Source organism: Solea solea, chromosome 17 (genome assembly GCF_958295425.1).
Source record: "Solea solea chromosome 17, fSolSol10.1, whole genome shotgun sequence".
NCBI lineage: Eukaryota > Metazoa > Chordata > Actinopteri > Pleuronectiformes > Soleidae > Solea > Solea solea.
The window spans coordinates 10,480,865-10,499,101 of NC_081150.1; the positions used below are offsets into that span (position 1 = coordinate 10,480,865).

General features: G+C 40.2%; 2 protein-coding genes and 1 long non-coding RNA gene across 5 annotated transcripts; 2 read left to right on the forward strand and 1 right to left on the reverse strand.

Moving 5' to 3' along the window:
- Window positions 1-1,774: 1,774 nt before the first annotated feature.
- si:ch211-142k18.1 (uncharacterized) lies at window positions 1,775-8,073 on the forward strand. 3 transcript variants are annotated; one of them, XM_058612652.1, is made up of 4 exons: window positions 1,893-1,971; window positions 2,319-2,374; window positions 5,628-6,169; window positions 7,266-8,073. In XM_058612652.1, the coding sequence occupies exons 3-4, from the start codon at window positions 5,634-5,636 to the stop codon at window positions 7,408-7,410; spliced, it is 681 nt and encodes a 226-aa protein (XP_058468635.1). In that variant the 5' UTR covers window positions 1,893-1,971; window positions 2,319-2,374; window positions 5,628-5,633; the 3' UTR covers window positions 7,411-8,073. The 3 variants fall into 3 exon arrangements, with proteins under 3 accessions (XP_058468634.1, XP_058468633.1, XP_058468635.1); XM_058612651.1 differs by lacking the exons at window positions 1,893-1,971; window positions 2,319-2,374 and adding an exon at window positions 1,775-1,864; XM_058612650.1 differs by lacking the exon at window positions 2,319-2,374 and having other exon boundaries at window positions 1,882-1,971.
- Window positions 1,872-7,315, reverse strand: LOC131443224 (uncharacterized). The gene is made up of 2 exons (XR_009233585.1): window positions 7,175-7,315; window positions 1,872-5,784 (listed from the first exon to the last, which is right to left on the reverse strand). It is a non-coding gene; the product is annotated as an uncharacterized LOC131443224 (long non-coding RNA).
- A 1,189-nt stretch (window positions 8,074-9,262) lies between the features above and the next one.
- On the forward strand, window positions 9,263-18,142 carry chrna2b (cholinergic receptor, nicotinic, alpha 2b (neuronal)). The gene is made up of 6 exons (XM_058613303.1): window positions 9,263-9,637; window positions 13,149-13,300; window positions 14,377-14,421; window positions 14,514-14,623; window positions 15,485-16,652; window positions 17,271-18,142. The coding sequence occupies exons 1-6, from the start codon at window positions 9,571-9,573 to the stop codon at window positions 17,394-17,396; spliced, it is 1,668 nt and encodes a 555-aa protein (XP_058469286.1). The 5' UTR covers window positions 9,263-9,570; the 3' UTR covers window positions 17,397-18,142.
- The last annotated feature ends 95 nt before the right edge of the window (window positions 18,143-18,237 follow it).

The window sequence follows — 18,237 nt, forward strand, 5'->3', positions numbered from 1 at the left end:
TGCTCCTCAAATAAGTTTACAGTCACTCAAAATTTCTACATATAAAATGTAAATCTCTACAGGTTTTCTGCCTCTAAACAGAGCTGAGGTACCGCCTCTGCAGAGATGCTCATGAATATCTTTAACAATCTTAACAAATGTAGAGATAGTAATGTGTAAACAGTATCAGGTTCTCAGCACTGTGCAGTAGCAAATCTCTGTTTTATTCAACATCCTACAATGAATATACATTACTTAATGTGTTTCCGTATAGTGCAGCCAAAACTGACCTTGAAGCAGAACACACATTTCTCTTCATGGTACTTACATTAATATTGCTGGAAATGTGTGTTATTGGCCTGAAAATATACAGTGAAACACACCAGCTCCTACACATCTGTTCTGCAGATGTGGTGGTTTTGGTTACATTATTTCCTCATCCCATCCACATTATGGTTTATTCAAAGTATGACGCTGTTTTTTTCGCTATTCCTTACAATTATCTGCCCGGTGTAATGGTTTGGATTGGAAGCGTACATACTGATCACTATGATAAAAAATTCAAGGGAAGTCTGAAAGTTTCAAAACAGAAACTTTTAAAAAGATAATGTAAAAAAAAAGAGAAAGCGCAATGGCCTTAACTTGACTTTTTTGTAGGAAAACATAGTTATTCATTTTCTTAGTTATTCACAAATAAAAGACCTTGACGTGTACAGTTCACTTTCACTGCTGTAGGCCTTGGTTTGGAAGCTGTGACAAATACTTTGTAAACACAAATACTTTTTACAAAAGAAGTAGAAAATTCATGTATCTCTACTTCACTTTGTTATTCGTATTTTTATCAACTTTTACTTTTACTCCACTACATTTTCCTCTATCTTTCTAACTAACTTTGTTAATCGTTGCTACCAAATAAAATCAGAAGAAGAAGAGTTGGCAATGGTCTGTATTTATATAGAGCTTTTCTAGTCTTGAGCTGCTTTACACGACAGTTTTGCCATTCACACATCTTTCATACCCATTCACACACTGCACACACCATGGCTCAATCCTAAGTACAGTAAATGTCATTTGACTTTTACTTAACCCTTTAACTTGTGAGTAAGTGCTTTTGTCAATTTTTCTGGCAGTTATTTTACAATTTACTGCATGTTAAAATAGTTAAAATTAACAATTTAAAATGAAGAAAAAACACTGTAGTTGCACATAAACACCAGATTTTGCATGTTGAGACATTTTCTAAATGTCCAAAAACAGGCCCAAACATGGAAACTTATGCACAGGCGTTTTTCCAACTCTCTCCTCTCTGGTGACAAAGATGCTGATTCACCGACTTCCTGCAACAGCACGAGTGAAATTACCGTAATAACCACTTGGCTTTGACTTGCAACCTCTCAGCTTTCAGAAACATTTCAATTATTTTCCGATAACACAAACCGTTGTGGAATTGCAGTAATGCAAAGTGCGTAATATTATAAAAAGTGACTTATACCAAAGTAATTTTCTGGTAAGAAACTTGTACTTTTACTCGAATATCTCTTTTAGGTACTTTATACAAGACTGGACATACATTAATGCGGCTATTTCTTAAGAAAATATCAAATGTGTGTTGAGCTCAGTGTGGTCATAAAAAGACATTTCCCCTTCTCATGCTCCCTCTTGTCCCCCACCAGAGCCCACAGATGTGAAGCAGATTACACCCCCCCTTCCCCCCTGCCAGCCCCTCTTTCCACTGCAAAGAAAGAAATCATTCAGTTTCAGCCTTTTCTACAAACTCCCCTCCCAACAACAGAGAGGGGCACGAACACACTCTCCAGCCAAAACTTAACTGTGTGTGTGTGTGGGTTTGCATTTTTTTCCCTCTTGACATGAAGAAGGAAATCGAGTAAGTATTTGTTCCCTGAGCTTTTAAGAAGTGGTCGTGGACCTTTCTGAGTCGCTTTAAAGGGTGAAAACTTGCAGAATTTATCTGTGAAAATTCACTGGAGTCAGGTAAGTTTGGTTTCTGGATTTATTCAACTTTTACTTATAGCACAGTATTACTGTAAGATGTAAATTTTTTTTTTTTATATATTTGTTCTTCACTGGTAAAAAACAGAAATCTCTAATCTGAATTGCACGTTAATGATGGGATGTTTTACTTTGCTGTTTTAAGTGAAAATTCTCCAATTCTCTTTGACACTTTAGTCAAGATGTTCATAAGCATTCACCTGTATTTTATATACATATATATATATATACAGTATATATGTGTGTAATACTGGCTTATTGCTAAAGCCTCTTGTTGTCATAGTGACAGTGAAGCATCTAAGAGTGTTATGAAATACACCTGTTTGAAGTCTGACAGGTGGAGGCCACGAGGCCGAGCTGCAGCCGTGCTCTCAGCTGACTACCAGTAAGACTACTGAACGTCACTCTGTTAATTAATCATTTAATTTATTGACAGCGGACTATTTTATTAGCTAATAAATTGCATTTTAATAAATGTTTATAAACAAAATGCCAAATATCTATATAATTCAAATACAAAAAAATGGTTTAACTTCCTGCATAAGCAGTCCTTTGTGTTAATTGGAAATACTTAAACAAATAAAAGATAGACGTCCCCTTGAGCATTATAAAATTAAGTTTTTGAGTAAATGATGAACTAATCCAGGAATTATTTGCAAGATTTATGAGTTCCTTGTTGGATATGAATCAAAAAAGTTAAAAGGTAAAAGTTGCATTTTTATCCCCATGTGCAACTTACACAGGTCTTATATTCTTCTAACTGAAAACAAGTGTGGGTTTCAATAACAACTGAACTACTTTTAGAAATATTTAGGTCTAATTTTTAGATGTATAATACAATACAGTTTCATGTAACATTACCATCCATTTGGATTACACAGTTTAAACATGGACTTATAACCATAATGTGATATGTATGTTTTTTTACAGACAAAGAAAACATTCAAGAATGAGATTTATGTAAAATTATCAATAAGTTTTGAGTGTAGCCACATTACCATCAAAGGATGCTTCGAAATTTAAACTTAAAAATGAAAACTGATCTCATATGTTTTAACTCAAGGAATTATGGTTGTTTCACATCTTTAGCCATATTTAAAACTTGATTGTTTTCACAATCAACAGAGTTACTGTGATTCTGAGGAAACTGATTAAATACAATTTTAGGACAAATAGGATGATTTAAATTGTATCAAATAGACGTGCTACTTAATAATTAACTATGCCATGATTCACTTTTCTGAACAACTACACGGGGAGGACGCAGTACGACTCAACATTACTAACAAGAAGCGTGTGGCTGCCCTCCTCCTGCATCAGATCTTCGGCTATTTTAAGCCAAATGAAAACCACTTCACAATGTCAGAATGAAGCCAAAAAGAGGGTCGCCACAGGCCACGGAGAGTCTAACACAAATAGTGGTTCAACCAAACCGTGAGACGCCAGTGTGGAAACTGTGCAGACGTTTTTTTTTTCTTCCAAAAGACAAAGGCGACTGCTCCTGCCAATCTTTGACTCACAGAGGAGCATGTGTGCATCGAGTTAACGGGCCTTTCAGAGACTGAACTAACATCACTGAATATCCTTTTACGGCAGCAACGACAATTCAAAACAGGCACAATAAAGTATGTATTTTATAAGATGTTTACATTCTCTCAGTAAGGTGGGAGTGTATGGTTGCTGACTTTCAACTGACCTTCACAATTAATTCAAGAATTATGACGTTTTTATCACACTACACTGGATAGCTATTCTAAATGTTGTTTCCTTTGGAAAATACAAGTAAATAATAGAACTAAAGAGAAAACGACCAAAGCTGTCGAGTGTCGGCTCTTTAAGTCTGTGTTTACTGCTCTTTTTACAGCTGTTGTAACACATGTGAGGCTTCAGAGGTTTTCAGAACCAGAGGGAGCGACAGAGAGCGAGCAGCCCAACAGTTGGGTGTTTTATGAGTTTGGGCCTCGACACCACAACTCATCTTAAAATAAATAGACAATTTCACGGTGTCCGTTCTAGCTGCAGTCACGAGCAGCGACGGGGTAATCACTCTGTGTGTTTCTCAGAATGATAACGGTGCAACGCAAGCTTACAATAGAGCAATGGGAAGTTGAAATATTATCAAAAGCTGCGGTAAAAGTCGACTGCAGCGGAAACCATACGTGTGCTGACAGGCCTGATTCGGGGTTTTTAAATATATTTCCAGATGCTGAGGAGAGAATGTGAGTCTGCCATACGATGAAAACCACCGACAACTGCAGCTTATACAGAGAAAAACAAAAACTCTGTGATTAAATCCCACCCGTCGTTGGAGATTTTTACTGTTGTGAGGATTTACAAGGTGAAAGATTGTTAGAAAAACCCGACTTTTAGAAAAAAAAAACAAAAAAAACACCAGCACTGCGTGCGGCAAGGGGCTTTGTCAGCTTTTACAACTCGAGCGTGACACAAGTCATGCATTCACAAAGCCATGGCTCAGCCACAGAGCATCAACAATTCTCACACACAACATTTTTACTTCACCAGTGTTATAAAACGGTCCAAAAGCACCGATGAGAAGAACAAAGAGAAAAAAAATCACATTTCTCCAGGAAAGGCCTCTCATAAAAAGCAAAATTAGACATGATGTCATGAGGATTTTCATGCGATAATTAGAGGCATGTGAGGTTGACTGTGAAATTTAAAAACCCCTTGCAATGACATTTAAACAGCACAGGGTTTTATTGTGCCGCGAAAAACCATCTGTCTCATTTTATGTGATATGATCTCCCCACTTTGTTAATATACATATTTTAAAACCAACGTCAGTGTATTTTCTATGATGTAGTGGTGCTTCCTTCAAGGTCAATTTTCAACATCCATCCATCCAAAAAAAAATCAATTTCAGGATTTCAAATGATTCTTTTGATTATCAGGTGAGATGACCCATGATGGAACCTCCGGAGTCAGTGATTAAGTTAAGTTTGTAGAGAGCTCAGATCCGAGGAGGACTGAGACAATGCCTGACATCTGAGTGAGGCGTCATCGCAGATTCTGGTGAGCAGCATGCCAGGTCTGATACGTAAAGTTTAGTAAGACTTGAGATGTTGTATCTGGTCCAGATGCCTGGTGCCTTGGTATCTTTTTGTGTCTTATTGTAAGTAATGGCTGTTTATATTGAAGACCAGGTCTGGTTCTAAGAATATGTGAGTAACTGGCTGAAGATTAGCATTTTCTCTCACAGTGGCTCGCACTGCTGCCTCATAGCAAGAAGGTTGCTGGTTCGCATCCTGGTCCAGGCCTTTCTGTGTGTGTGCGTGAGTTACCTCAAGATCTCCGAGTTCTCCGGTTTCCTCCCACATGCCCATAACCATACAGAGGTTATTAAGACACTCTAGATGAGTGAATGGTTGTTGATCTCTTTATGTTGGCCCTGTGATGGACTGGCGATCTGTCCAGGGTGTGACCCCGCCTTTCACCCTATATGTCAGCTGGGATTGGCACCAGCAGCCACTCATGTGGAGGATAAAGCAGTAGATGATATATGAAAAGGAAAGAAAGTATGAGGAGAGTTAAGAGTTTGTATTTTCTTCGTATTAGGTGTCAAATAGTTGTTCAAGTATTGCACTAAATACTACAGATGATATTTTTTCTCATTCCAGCTTACCATGTGTTGTTGGATGCCCTTAATCTTGGCCTGGGTATCGATGGCAACCCCGGCGTTCTGCCAAAGCGGGGACGGCGACTGGGGTTCAGGCTTTGACATTTATTCTTCCACAAAGGCCCTAAATGACACGTCGCAGGCAGCTGGTGATGAGCCTGTGAGGATGAAAAACAGCTATGACTGGAACACATCGGCAGTATTTCCACTGTCCTCACCTGCGCTGCACTATGAGGCTCAACCTGATAGGTGCTCGGTCCACTTCAGCACCGACGCCGCTTCGGCGCGAAGGCTGAGAGCTCAGAAGGAGGAGCTGGCTTATCTGCAGGCCATCCAGCGTGGAAACGAAGCGGTGGTAGAGAACCTGGTGCAGTTTGTCGGGGCAGAGCTCGAGGACCAGAGGTATGAGGACGTGATCAGGGAAAACGTTATCGGCATCCAGGAGGACCACAAGAGATGCCACGAAGTGGTAGAGAAAGCTGAGGAGGATCTGGAGAAGCAGCTGGAGGGTGACGTGTTGGACAACGTCGCTAGGATGCACAAGTGAGTCGAATGTGTTAGGAAGTTAACCGCTAAATTGTGAAGAGAGAAGGTGAAAGTGATCGTCTTTTGTTTCTTGGTGTCCAGACAGAATCTGGGTTCAGACTTGTCACATGATTACAGATGCAGAAGGAGATGCAGGGGAGGGGGTAAGGGCAGTGCTAGGACAGAAGATGCTCTTGGAAGAGCTGGGTTTTCAAGAGCTTCTTGAAGACAGATGGGGAAGCCCCTGTTCTGGTAGCGCTCGGTAGGTCATTCGACCAGCGTGGAACGGCACATGAAAAGAGTCTGGATTGTCGTGTGAGGGATGTTGGCACCGCCAGACGACAATCCTTTGATGAACGAGGGGTAGTCGAGGGGTAACATAAGCCTGATTAGCTGCTCTCTTTGCCTCTCTTTAACTTATTTTCACAAGTGGGATTCGTCATCCATCCAGTTTGTCATCTGTCATCTGTCACTTAATCAGAGTGAGCTCTCCACGGCAGGTGCATGTGAACCGGAAAAAAAAAAAAATCGTTCCTAACAAAGTGTTGTCATCCAACCCGTGATGAATTTGGCATTTAGTGAGAGAAGATGAACATCAGTCAGTGCATTGATTGCCGTACTTCAAAGGAAAAAAATCAATCTGTTACATTTTGGAGGCCATTGTGAGTGTGACACGGTGCAGTTCATACTCAGCACTTCAACCCGAAGACCACCGGAGGAATCAATAACTGTTTAAATTGATTTATCAGTCAAAATTTTTTTACCAAACAGCTGCAGGTTCATGTCGCTTAAATGTACTGTAAGTATTTGATAATTCTCTGAATTCTCTCAAATTATTTGTGATTATGAGCATTTTCCGAGCATTGATTGAGGCCCTGGAGATGAATCGACCTTAATAATATTTTGAATTGCACTACATGTGTTTATAAATGCATCTTTTCCTTTGTGTTTCCTGTTTGTTTGTTTATTTTCTTCCACAGTCATTAACATTCCACCATTTATAATGTGTTTTATTGTCCTCACCTCTCGTTTCACACGATCTTTCCCACTTCCTTCTCTCCACCTGGTGACCTGGGCTGTTGTTGTTGTTGTTGTTGTCGTTGTTCTGGAGCAGAATCAGAGAAGAGTCCTCGTCCTTTGAAGACATGCTCCGTGCCGCAGCGGACATCGCCAACCGGCTGGAGATCTCGTCAAAGACCCTGCAAGCCTCATTCACCAGCAGGCAGCTGAAAGACATCAGAATTAAAATGCGTCACTAAGGACGCATTGAAGTCTCCACATGCACTTAGCGGTTCACGTCATCTCCTGAACTCGTGGATGAAATTGTAAATAAAAAAAAGAATAATAAAGAGGTGATATGTCACGGTCAGCCACACATAAACTGTACAAATATGATTTGTGAGCAAAGAACTGTTGGGTAAAATCAGGTTTTTCTTTCACAAACCCAAAGCCTGCCCATGAAATACAAGCTATTATTTTGCTTTTTTGGCTTTATTAGTGAGGTCAAACATGGCAACAGCATGCACTGCAGGTTTGAGCCAAGCTGAATGTTTATGAATCAAACCAGATTGGCCTTTGGAGTCCAAGCATAATGACTCTTTCAGTCGTCTCTGGAGAAAGCTGTGGATCAGCCATCTGGTTCAAGGGTGAGGACGGAGGCTGGAACACACTTAAGCTGGCATGTGGGTTTCAATAGAGATGTTTCTTTCTTGGCAACAAAAAAAGAAAACGACTGCACTTTCTTTAAATTATACCTGTAGATGACATTGTATAGTTAAACGATTCCTGAAATTAGGAGGAAAATTGAAAACTAAGATCTCAATATATAGAAGACTCTGATTATGCCCATTTATGGAAAAAAAATAGCAAGATCATTTTTAAATATTGCCTTGATTTTTGTAACTATTAAAGTTTGTACAACACATGATATGAAATACAGTGTATGTTTGGTTTGGTTCCTTGGTATCATGTGGTGTCAAAGGGTCTACTCTCTCATATTGACATTATGGGGATGTAATATATTTTATTTCTATGGTCCTTTACAACAACCCACAGTGCTTTACAAAATAAACGAATTACAGACACAGATGGTAAAAAAATAAAATAATTCTCCAAGCATAAATCAAAGCATGAAAATACCAGTTAAAAACTAAAAGTGAACTAAAAGAATAAAAACCGTCACCACACTACCGGGTATTAAAAGCCATTCTGAATAAATCCGTATAAGTTTGGATATAAAAAGGCACAGGTCAGTGATAACACCAATCTCAGGGGGAGCTTATTCCAGAGTCTGGGGGGCAGAAACAGAAACGGCTCAGTTGGGATCACTGAACACGTTGATTCACCCAGTGTGACCTCTAGCTGCTCCCAACAGAGAAAACTCCACAGATGTCTATTTTGTTTTAAAACAAACAGGTTGTATTTTGAGTTATTGGTCATTTATTTCCCCAACATTACAACTTAGACAGTTAAATCCAGTGTGTGTTTACTCATTTTTGACCTATTTTTCTGCTTTTACTGACTTTCATCATGGTGATTAAAGCCTGGTCCTAATGAGATATGGTTCAGATTTGGCTGTAAATAATGATCAATATTGGTCAAAGCAGAGTCCTAATAAGAATATATGTGCAAACCTTTTTGTGTGAGAGAGTGAGAACAACAGAGCGAGAGAGGAAGGGAGAGAGCGATAGAGAGAGAGAGAGAGAGAAGCAGGGGGAGGGGGGAGAGCTATTAGTACACGGGGAAAGACCGGAGACACTCAGATGCAACTTGTCCTTTCAGAGTGGATGATGCTGTGAAAACGGATGTGATGAGCCACAGTGGTCACTAACAACTTCTGATTACGAGGAAGAACTAATATAAAGGATATCACAACATGCAGGGACGCGTAAATTGCGTAAATCTTTGATTCTTTGCGCGTAAAATGTGGATACACTGGTACATTACGGGATAGTTCAATTATTTAAATTCTTGAGATCAGTTTCAGTTTCATAAACTGCTACTTAAAGTCCTAAAACAACCAGATGTAGGCGACTGTTGTTTCGCTGCGGCTCCCTGATTCAGCACCGGCTGATGGACAGCTCTCCGGCTCAGTGCGCGGAAACAATCGATGGCACGACGCTCGCGCTCATCCAGAGCGCACGGAGCTGAAAGTGAGCAGACGTGACACGTCCGTCCAAACTGGGCTTCGAGTGGAAGACGCCAAAGTTCTGTCTCTGTTCACAAATATAAAAGCATCTTAGCGCGGCAGCGGCAGGTGAAGTTGTTCGGACATGCCTCCCGGCTGCGAAGATGACAGATTTTGCTCCCACGTCACGCTGTCATCAAGGTAACGCTTTTGACGGCAGGCGGAAGCAGCTCCGTGCTCTCCAGGGGAAGTTGGACTCTCCCTCTGTCCTCAACCAGCACCGGAGTCCAACATGGGACACAACCACCTGTTCTCCGTGGGCACGGCTGTGGTGTGGTCACTGCTGCTCTCTCAGTCAGGTGAGTTCTTTTTAAACATTACGCGTCACATTAAAGAGTTCATCGACATGGTGACATGTAACATGAACGGCAGCTAAAATGTCACATTCAAACTAAGATTCAAAATGAACATGGTACTATATTAAAGTGTCAATGACTGTGTGTGTATACAGTGAGACAGTGCAATGTAAACAGACTATTCTGATTGCCTTAACCTGAATGATCAGGTTGAATAAGTATTCGGATTTAGCACATTATGACTTAATCTGATTTCACAGCGGTTAATTTTATGTAGGCCATTAGCAACTCCATTTGTGTGAATAATAATTTATTCAGAATAAGAAGATAAGTAATCAAATAATTGGTTTCCATGTTGAAAGTTTCTACAGATGATGAACTCATGATGATGATAAACCTGTGGACATAAATGCTGCTGCTCCTGCTTTCAATCTTTACGCAACTCACGGAGCTCTTGCGTCTTCTCAGTGTGACACAATGTTCCACCATCAATAATCTACTCCTCATTTAAGAAAGACCTCGATGTCACTCTCACACCTACATTAGAGATTGAATCCTTTGTCCTTGACCACGTTCAGAAATAGTCTGAGCAACGCAGAAGCAGACAGAGAAAAATTAAAAGTCCTCAGGTATCAAACTGAGGATGTATTCATGTTCAATTGTCATATTTAGATTTTTTTAAATGGTCAGAATGTGGAGTAAGGTTTCAGGATTTAACCCCAGTTAAAGTCATGTCCTCACTTTTTATGTTAGGAAAAGCCCATTGTTTTATTTAGAAGACATGTTTTTGTAGGCATAGTTGTGGAATAACTGTGTCAAGAGTTTGGGCAGCTCTATATGCAAGAGGATTCAGATTTGTGCACAAACCACTTCTCTCTCTCTCCCTCAGGGTTGTGAGATAACTGTTTGTACTCTCCCTCAATACTACAGCAGTTCCTTGTGGTACCTTTATCTTTTCCCAATATACGTCTCATAACTGCACCGACATTTCCGTTTTCCCTCTGGAGCCCTGCAGTTTTGGTCAACTCACAGGAAATTGTTGCTTTTTTTTTTCTTCTTCTTCTTCTTACTAAACTTTTTTTTACTGTAAGTATTTGACAGCCCAATTCCGCCAACGGCGCCTCTGGCCTGAGAAGCTGCTGACTCGATCATCCAAACTGGTCAGTGTTTTATATGCGCTCGCCAAGGGGCCTGGCTGCAGCCCAACATCCACGGCCCGGTGTGTACCGCATGTTTGGAGCTGTCATCTCAAGTCTTTGCTGGCTGAAAGCTTTGATCTATGGCCCCCACGAGCCTTTTCCAGCCCAACATCTGCTTCTTCCCACATACACACGGGCAGATGCGCGTGTGCCATCCTGACTGAGAGAGCAGATAAGGAGTCTCTGGTGAATGTTTCGTTTACCAGAATTCAATTAGTTTGTGATTGCAGGAGGTTGAGCCCAAACATACCCTGGGCAAATGAACAGGATTCACACAGTTACCATGTTTAATATCGGGTTTTTAATTTACCAACAGCCCATAAAATCTCAGCCTCCGCATATGCTTCATTTAAAAAAAACGTAATTGGAAGAAGTTAGCACCTGCATATTGGACCGTGTCTTTCTAGGTTAAAGCCCCTGAAGTCATGCAGTTAGCATGGGCGATAAATCATTTTTAATGGATTTGCATGTCCAGTTAACTGTTGCACAGCATCCTCCACTGGACTGACCCTACATTTATGGGTTGCAAGAACTTGTCAATACTGGTGTCAGGACAACAACTCACCCATGTGGACAGGTAATAATGTGGCCTTGGCTAAGTAACCATGGCAGCTGCTCCTATAGATGCAGGTGGCCCAAGGTCTTATTTTAGGAGCCTAGATGGCTGCACACTTCATTGGGCTGCATTATATACACTTGCAATGCCAAACGGAGCTCTGCAGGGACAGGGTTATTAACGGCATGTTTTGTTTTTGTATTTGAGGTTTAGGTTTGGTGTGATGCTTCTACATTTCTATAAAGACAGAACTTCTTCCAGGTTTTCTTTTTGTATAATAAGCTACTAAGTAACAGGATCACATCAGTGTGTGTAATCGATTACTATTATTTGATGAATCAACTATTAATCCCTTACTAAATTGACCGTCAACTATTTTGTTAGTCTATTGTTTTTGTGTTTTTCAGCTTCTTAAGTGTGAATATTATCTGGTTTCTTTGCACCATACAACAAAGAAATCATTAACACTGAATCATTTTGGTTTGTGGACAAAACAAGACATATGAGAAAATCATCTTTTCCAGGGTTTGGAAACACCAATCAACATTTTTCATAATTTTCTGACATATTACAGACCAAACAAGTTCCCGAATAACGGTTTATGGCTGCCATATCATTACCATCATGTATCAGCTGATCAGTTAGTGCAGTACAGAGCCAACATTACATCATTTATATATAGTCTGACAGCAAAAGAGCACTTCTACGTAATACCATATGTCTCCAGTGGTCACATCTCTTTGGGAAAAGGAATATATTTTTGATAAATTCAGCTTCTGTTGAGATGTCGTACACGCACGACGACACAAACACACCCTTCGTTCTCCCCGGTAATTGTTTTATGCATCAGTTGTCACAGAGTGACTGGCAGCTCAGCAGTAAACACCCTCTACCAGTGAGAAATTAGCTCACCTCCAAGTAACGATGTGTGTAATTGACTCCGACGACGCTGAGGAAGCTGCTGTGATCCCCAAGAGACGGGAGTCCTGTCCGTGTCCATGCTGCTCATTGTCTGGAGAGAAACAATACTCGGCCTGAGTTTCTGCACAAATCTGTCTCAGCAGCTTGTACAGAATCGATTTGGAAAACACCACAACAATGACACTTAAGGGATAAAGAGAGAGGTAACTGTTGAATTTGTGTGACTACTGAGGGAGGAAGGATTTTTCCCCAGGTTTCCCCAGGGTAGACAAAAAAGTAGATAAGACATTACCAAGAAAAGTCTTAGTTGTTTTGGGTATAGGCTTGAGTACAGGAACACAGGATGTTTGTTATATTCAGCCTCATTTCCAGAGGCTGCAATATCATGTCAGTCTGATTTACTACTGTTTGTTAAGTGAAGATTAGAGGAGAGAGATCATGGATATGATCTCTGTGTGCTGTGCCGCTCCCTTAGTCCCATCTTCTTCCACTGAACCATCTTTTACCATTAACTGTAGCATGACAACAAATCCAATTTAAACTAACATCTGCTACTTTCATTTTAAGAGATTAATATAGTATATTTAAATTCATAATAAACATCATATTGTATTTCCAAGAGAGCTTGTTTAATAATGTATTGTTGGTTATAACAGCATATTAAATCTTATTTTTTTAAAAGATGGTGGAAGTTAGTAGAATCTGAAATTTAATTTCACTGAACTGAATAAATGTCACCATAAATTACATTAATCCTCACCGTTCCTGTCTTAACTTTCAATTTTAAAAAGTAAAAAGAGGTACAACTGTTTAATTATCATAAATAATGTGTCCACAGTTCTTTGTCAAGAGAGGACACACTCGTATGCTGAGGACAAGCTCTTCAAGACGCTGTTCGCTGGTTACAACAAGTGGTCGAGACCTGTGCCAAACATCACCGACGTGGTCATCGTCAAGTTCGGACTGTCCATAGCTCAGCTCATTGACGTGGTGAGTCTTTGACGATATTAACACACTTAATATTTAAATTTCGTCTTGCACTGATAAATATTTTTACACAAGTTGTGCTTAAAACTGTCTTAACTACAGAATAATTGATGCTTTTTAAAGTTTATCTAACCCTCAAACTGTGAGCATAATGCACTGCCACTATAGAAAACACATGCAAATCACGAGGATTAGACATGCTTGTACAATTTATAATATAATATATATATACTGAGTATTTTTGGTTCATGTGTTTCATTAAAACATTTTCTTAATTTGCTTGTGTCTCTTATATTTGTAGTTGTTATTAGTGAAAATATGTATTGTTACATATAAATTTGGTTCACAACAAAAAAAAAATATTTCAAGGTCAAACTTAGAAGGAGACTTTAAAGCTCCAGTGTGTAACTTCTGTCGCCCAAAACTCTGGCAGTGTCGCTACCCCGAGACTTTCCTCAGGTGAGTCTGCAGAGCTTTCTGAAAAGACGACTCTAGATCCAAATTCCAACTGTTCTCTTTATACATCCTTTTCAGTATCTCACTCATGGTTAATTCCTCAACCTGAAGTTCTCTTTAAGGAATTATTCCCAGTTCTCTGAAGCATGAGTATCACCTTACTCATGTATACTAGGAATAATTCCTTCACATAAGGTTTGCTGCCATCTGACTTTACTAGCGTGGCTGTTATGCTTCCACTCTCCCTCCCTCAGTCGTGATGTAAAATGCATCACTCTGTGTCGCCACAGACACAGAAACAAAACACTGCTATGTTAAAAAAAAACACTTTGTGTGAACTCATCTGATAGACATTTGTTTATATGTAGGAGTTAACACTACAACTTTAAGTGCAAAAATGTACCTGGACTATAATCAGTATAATAATTGCTATTAGTAATACTCACTAATAACTGTCCTTGTATATATACACATTTTTTGTGAGGGATGACTTCATATTGTGCATTAGATCACTAGAGAAACCTCTCACATGTATTACTGTATATACTCTATTGTGCGCATATGACTGACCGACTTAACTCAATCTCTGTGTCTCTGTCCCTCTCTGTGTCTCTGTCTGTTAGGATGAGAAGAACCAGATGATGACGACCAACGTGTGGCTGAAACAGGTTTGAAAAAATAATTGAATCATGTGCACGTCAACTAAATACAGACCAACAGCCCCCTTGAATAAAACAGTCTCTGTTGTCTTTTCTCACAGGAGTGGAATGACTACAAGCTTCGCTGGAGACCGTCTGACTATGACAACGTGACGTCCATAAGAGTGCCGTCAGAGCTTATCTGGGTACCAGACATCGTCCTCTATAACAAGTGAGTGACATGAGAGTAATATTAGCACTACAACGAATGACTAAACGGTTCTTATCCTTCAATGTGCAGAGTCTGTTGATGACTTATAGAAAATATTAGACAGTGGTCATCTTTTTTGGTTCACATATTCAGTCTTTTGTCATAGAAAACAACAAAATCAACTAATTCTTATAGCCGAGAATCAAATGACTGATTGATTTGATTTGTTTGATTTAAAAAATGTGCTTATTTTTGTAATTGATGAATGAACTAACGTTTGGTTTGATTCTATATAATCAGGTAAAGGAACCTTTGACTGTATTATACTAAAAAGTCTGATCACACAGTGATTAACTGCTTCTGATTAAATGATAAATGCTGGGAGAATGGCACCATCTAGTGGCTTTTAAAATAATACACCTTCAAATCTTGATCTATAATTGTTTTTTTTTTTTAATTCCAAAAAATATACACGTTAAAAATGAAGCCAGCATACAGCACATGCAGTGCTGAAGTGTGAAATCTACTCTAATGTGAAATTTAATCCAAATTAACTACAGTCCTCCTTAAATTTACCTCATGGGGATTAAATCGAGACGGTTGAGGATGGAGTTCTGCTCCACTGAGTCTGTGCAATCACAGTCTGTACGTGGAATTAAAAAAGGTGACTCAGACAGATGAAATGATAAGGACTCGTCATTTAATCCTCAGCTGAAGCCATTATCACATTAAAGCAATGAATGGAGGGGGATATTACAGCAGAAGATTATTTGTGGGGGAAATCATAACATATTTTAATTGCATGGATTCTCTGTTTTCACATATATTTATACGTCACTCTGTGCTCCATCATCACTCAAATGTTGATCCTATATTTTCCAGTGCCGATGGTGAGTTTGCGGTGACCCACATGACAAAAGCTCACCTATTCTACACGGGTAAAATTCGCTGGGTGCCACCAGCCATTTACAAGAGCTCCTGCAGCATCGACGTCACCTTCTTCCCCTTCGATCAACAGAACTGTAAAATGAAGTTTGGCTCTTGGACGTATGACAAAGCCAAGATCGATCTGGAGAGGATAGAAAACACCGTGGATCTCAACAACTACTGGGAGAGCGGCGAATGGGCCATCATCAATGCCGTGGGAACATACAACACAAAGAAATATGACTGCTGTCATGAGATCTACCCAGACATCACCTACTACTTCATCATCCGAAGGCTGCCCTTGTTTTACACCATCAACCTCATCATCCCCTGTCTGCTCATCTCTTGCCTCACTGTCTTGGTTTTCTATCTGCCTTCAGACTGTGGCGAGAAGATCACCCTCTGCATCTCAGTGCTACTGTCCCTCACTGTCTTCCTTCTCCTCATCACGGAGATCATACCATCCACATCCCTCGTCATCCCTCTTATTGGCGAGTACCTGCTCTTCACCATGATTTTCGTCACCCTGTCCATCGTCATCACCGTCTTTGTGCTCAACGTGCACCACCGCTCACCCAGCACTCACAAGATGCCCCGCTGGGTCCACTCCGTGTTCCTGGACCTGATCCCACGCTGGCTGTTCATGAGAAGGCCTGCTCCAGATGGCCGGCGATGCAGACTGCTGCTGCTTCAGCGGGAGGCAGCTGCGGAGCGGCGGCAGTGTCGGATAGCCGGGCACAAACCTGGCAACTGCCTCAGCACCTCTGCTAACTGGTTAAGAGAAGGGACCACTTCAGAGGACTCTGAGAGAAGCTGTTATGAGGATTTAGAGCTGGGGACTCTGACATCGTATTTCTCTTTCCGTTCTCCCTCACCTAGACCTCCAGGGTCAAGTCCTCCACCACAACAGAAAACATCACAGAACAGCCAGAACAGACAGGAAGCAGTCGGAGGGACAAAAAGACAGTTACCTGGAGCTCGAGTCAATCCCACTCAGAGGCCAACAAAAGTAGAAAATGCTGTATCAGACTCAGCGTTCCTGCTTTCACCAAGTGTTGTCCGTGCATTAGAAGGGGTGCACTACATTGCAGACCACCTGAGGGCAGAGGATGCTGACTTCAGTGTGAGTATCAATAACAACACTGCTGATATTATCACTGCTGACCTGCAAAGCTACACACAGTACACTTTCCTCATAGTTTTACTATATGAACACAGTAAGCTGTACTGTAAACCACACAGCACAGACTGTCAAGATTACACAGTAAAGGAGCCAATTGCAGGATTAACTAAAACTAAACACAAAATAAATCCAAAACAGGAGGAGATGGTTTAAATAAAATACAGACAGAAAATGTGAAAACACCTTCAAACACAAGCAGCTGAAACATAGGAAGCAGAAAACATGAGAACAGAGAAAAAATATACTAAGGAGGCAGAGATAATTGAACACAGGTGAATCAAATCAGGGCTAGCCAGACAATCACAGGAGACTAAAATAAGCCAAACACACTCAGTAAAACTAGACAAGGTACACACACTTGGAAAGAAAACAAACAAAAGTTCAACAAACACAACAGTAAAAAGTACCAAAAGTAAATATACACATAATTTGTGTCAGTATATGAACTTAGTACTTAAACAACACACAGGATAAATATTTATACTGATGCATAATAATAAAATGAGGGATTACCAGATGTTATACCTGCAATTATATCTGCTTTCTCATGATACGCAGGTGAAGGAGGACTGGAAGTATGTCGCCATGGTGATTGACCGCATCTTCCTGTGGATGTTCATTATTGTCTGTCTGCTTGGGACCATCGGCCTCTTCCTGCCCCCTTGGCTAGCCGGCATGATCTAGCCCTTGAGAGAAAGTACTGCAGATTAATTTAACACCCTACAGCCCAGTTTATGGCCTCATACACCACCAAACCAGAATAAGGAAATAAAAAAGGACTGTTTTTATGAACCCTTCTCACAAGTGTGACACATTTTAAATCCCTGTATGTTCTTGGCAATGTTAGGATACCTCACACTCAGACTGTCAGCTTCTCAGGCTCAGATTAGCATCAATTTGTACTGGTCTGAACTGCACTTAGCCTCAGGTGCAATCCCTGCAATTCACCTGTTTGACGAGAATGCCAACATTAGCACACGTTAATATGCTTATACAGGTGGCAAGCTCTTGCTAGGACACAGGATTTAGCATGTCAATGTTTGTTTTCGTCATCTATTTAGCATGTTGTTATGCTAAAAAAGAGAAAAGGGAAGCTAACTAGCTAAATAGTGTGACTCTACAGTAGTTTGAGGGACAGCACTTTGAAAGTCAGTCACAAACACATTCAATTATACTTACTGAAGCTGTTATGTGTAAAATTATGGAGTCAGAGGCTTAACATCTTAGTGGAATGAAGCTTGTTGCTGTTTGCTAAACAGGAAGCTAACGCTCAGCTAAATATGCCTCCAAATGTGTCCCAATTCAAATGTTGACTCCTTACCTGCATAACTAGCACCTGGATAATGTAGAAGTTGTTGAAGTATTCGAAGAAAACTTAATAAATTAACAAATTCTTGTTTGACTTTTTTTTTAAAGATAAAAACAAAATAAGCTCTGTGATTTCAGCTTCTTAAATGTGAACATGGACCTGTTTTTTCCCCCTGTGAGAAGTAACTGGGGTGTAGTTTTGTTCTTTGGTTTCATG

Bases quoted from the DNA above. Each gene is read 5' to 3' on its own strand.
- chrna2b (XM_058613303.1), top strand. From the start codon at position 9,571: ATGGGACACAACCACCTGTTCTCCGTGGGCACGGCTGTGGTGTGGTCA. The intron at 14,624-15,484 runs GTGAGTGACATG...TATATTTTCCAG, and splicing joins GACATCGTCCTCTATAACAA to TGCCGATGGTGAGTTTGCGG. The intron at 16,653-17,270 runs GTGAGTATCAAT...CATGATACGCAG, and splicing joins CAGAGGATGCTGACTTCAGT to GTGAAGGAGGACTGGAAGTA.
- si:ch211-142k18.1 (XM_058612651.1), top strand. From the start codon at position 5,634: ATGTGTTGTTGGATGCCCTTAATCTTGGCCTGGGTATCGATGGCAACC. The intron at 6,170-7,265 runs GTGAGTCGAATG...GTTCTGGAGCAG, and splicing joins AACGTCGCTAGGATGCACAA to AATCAGAGAAGAGTCCTCGT.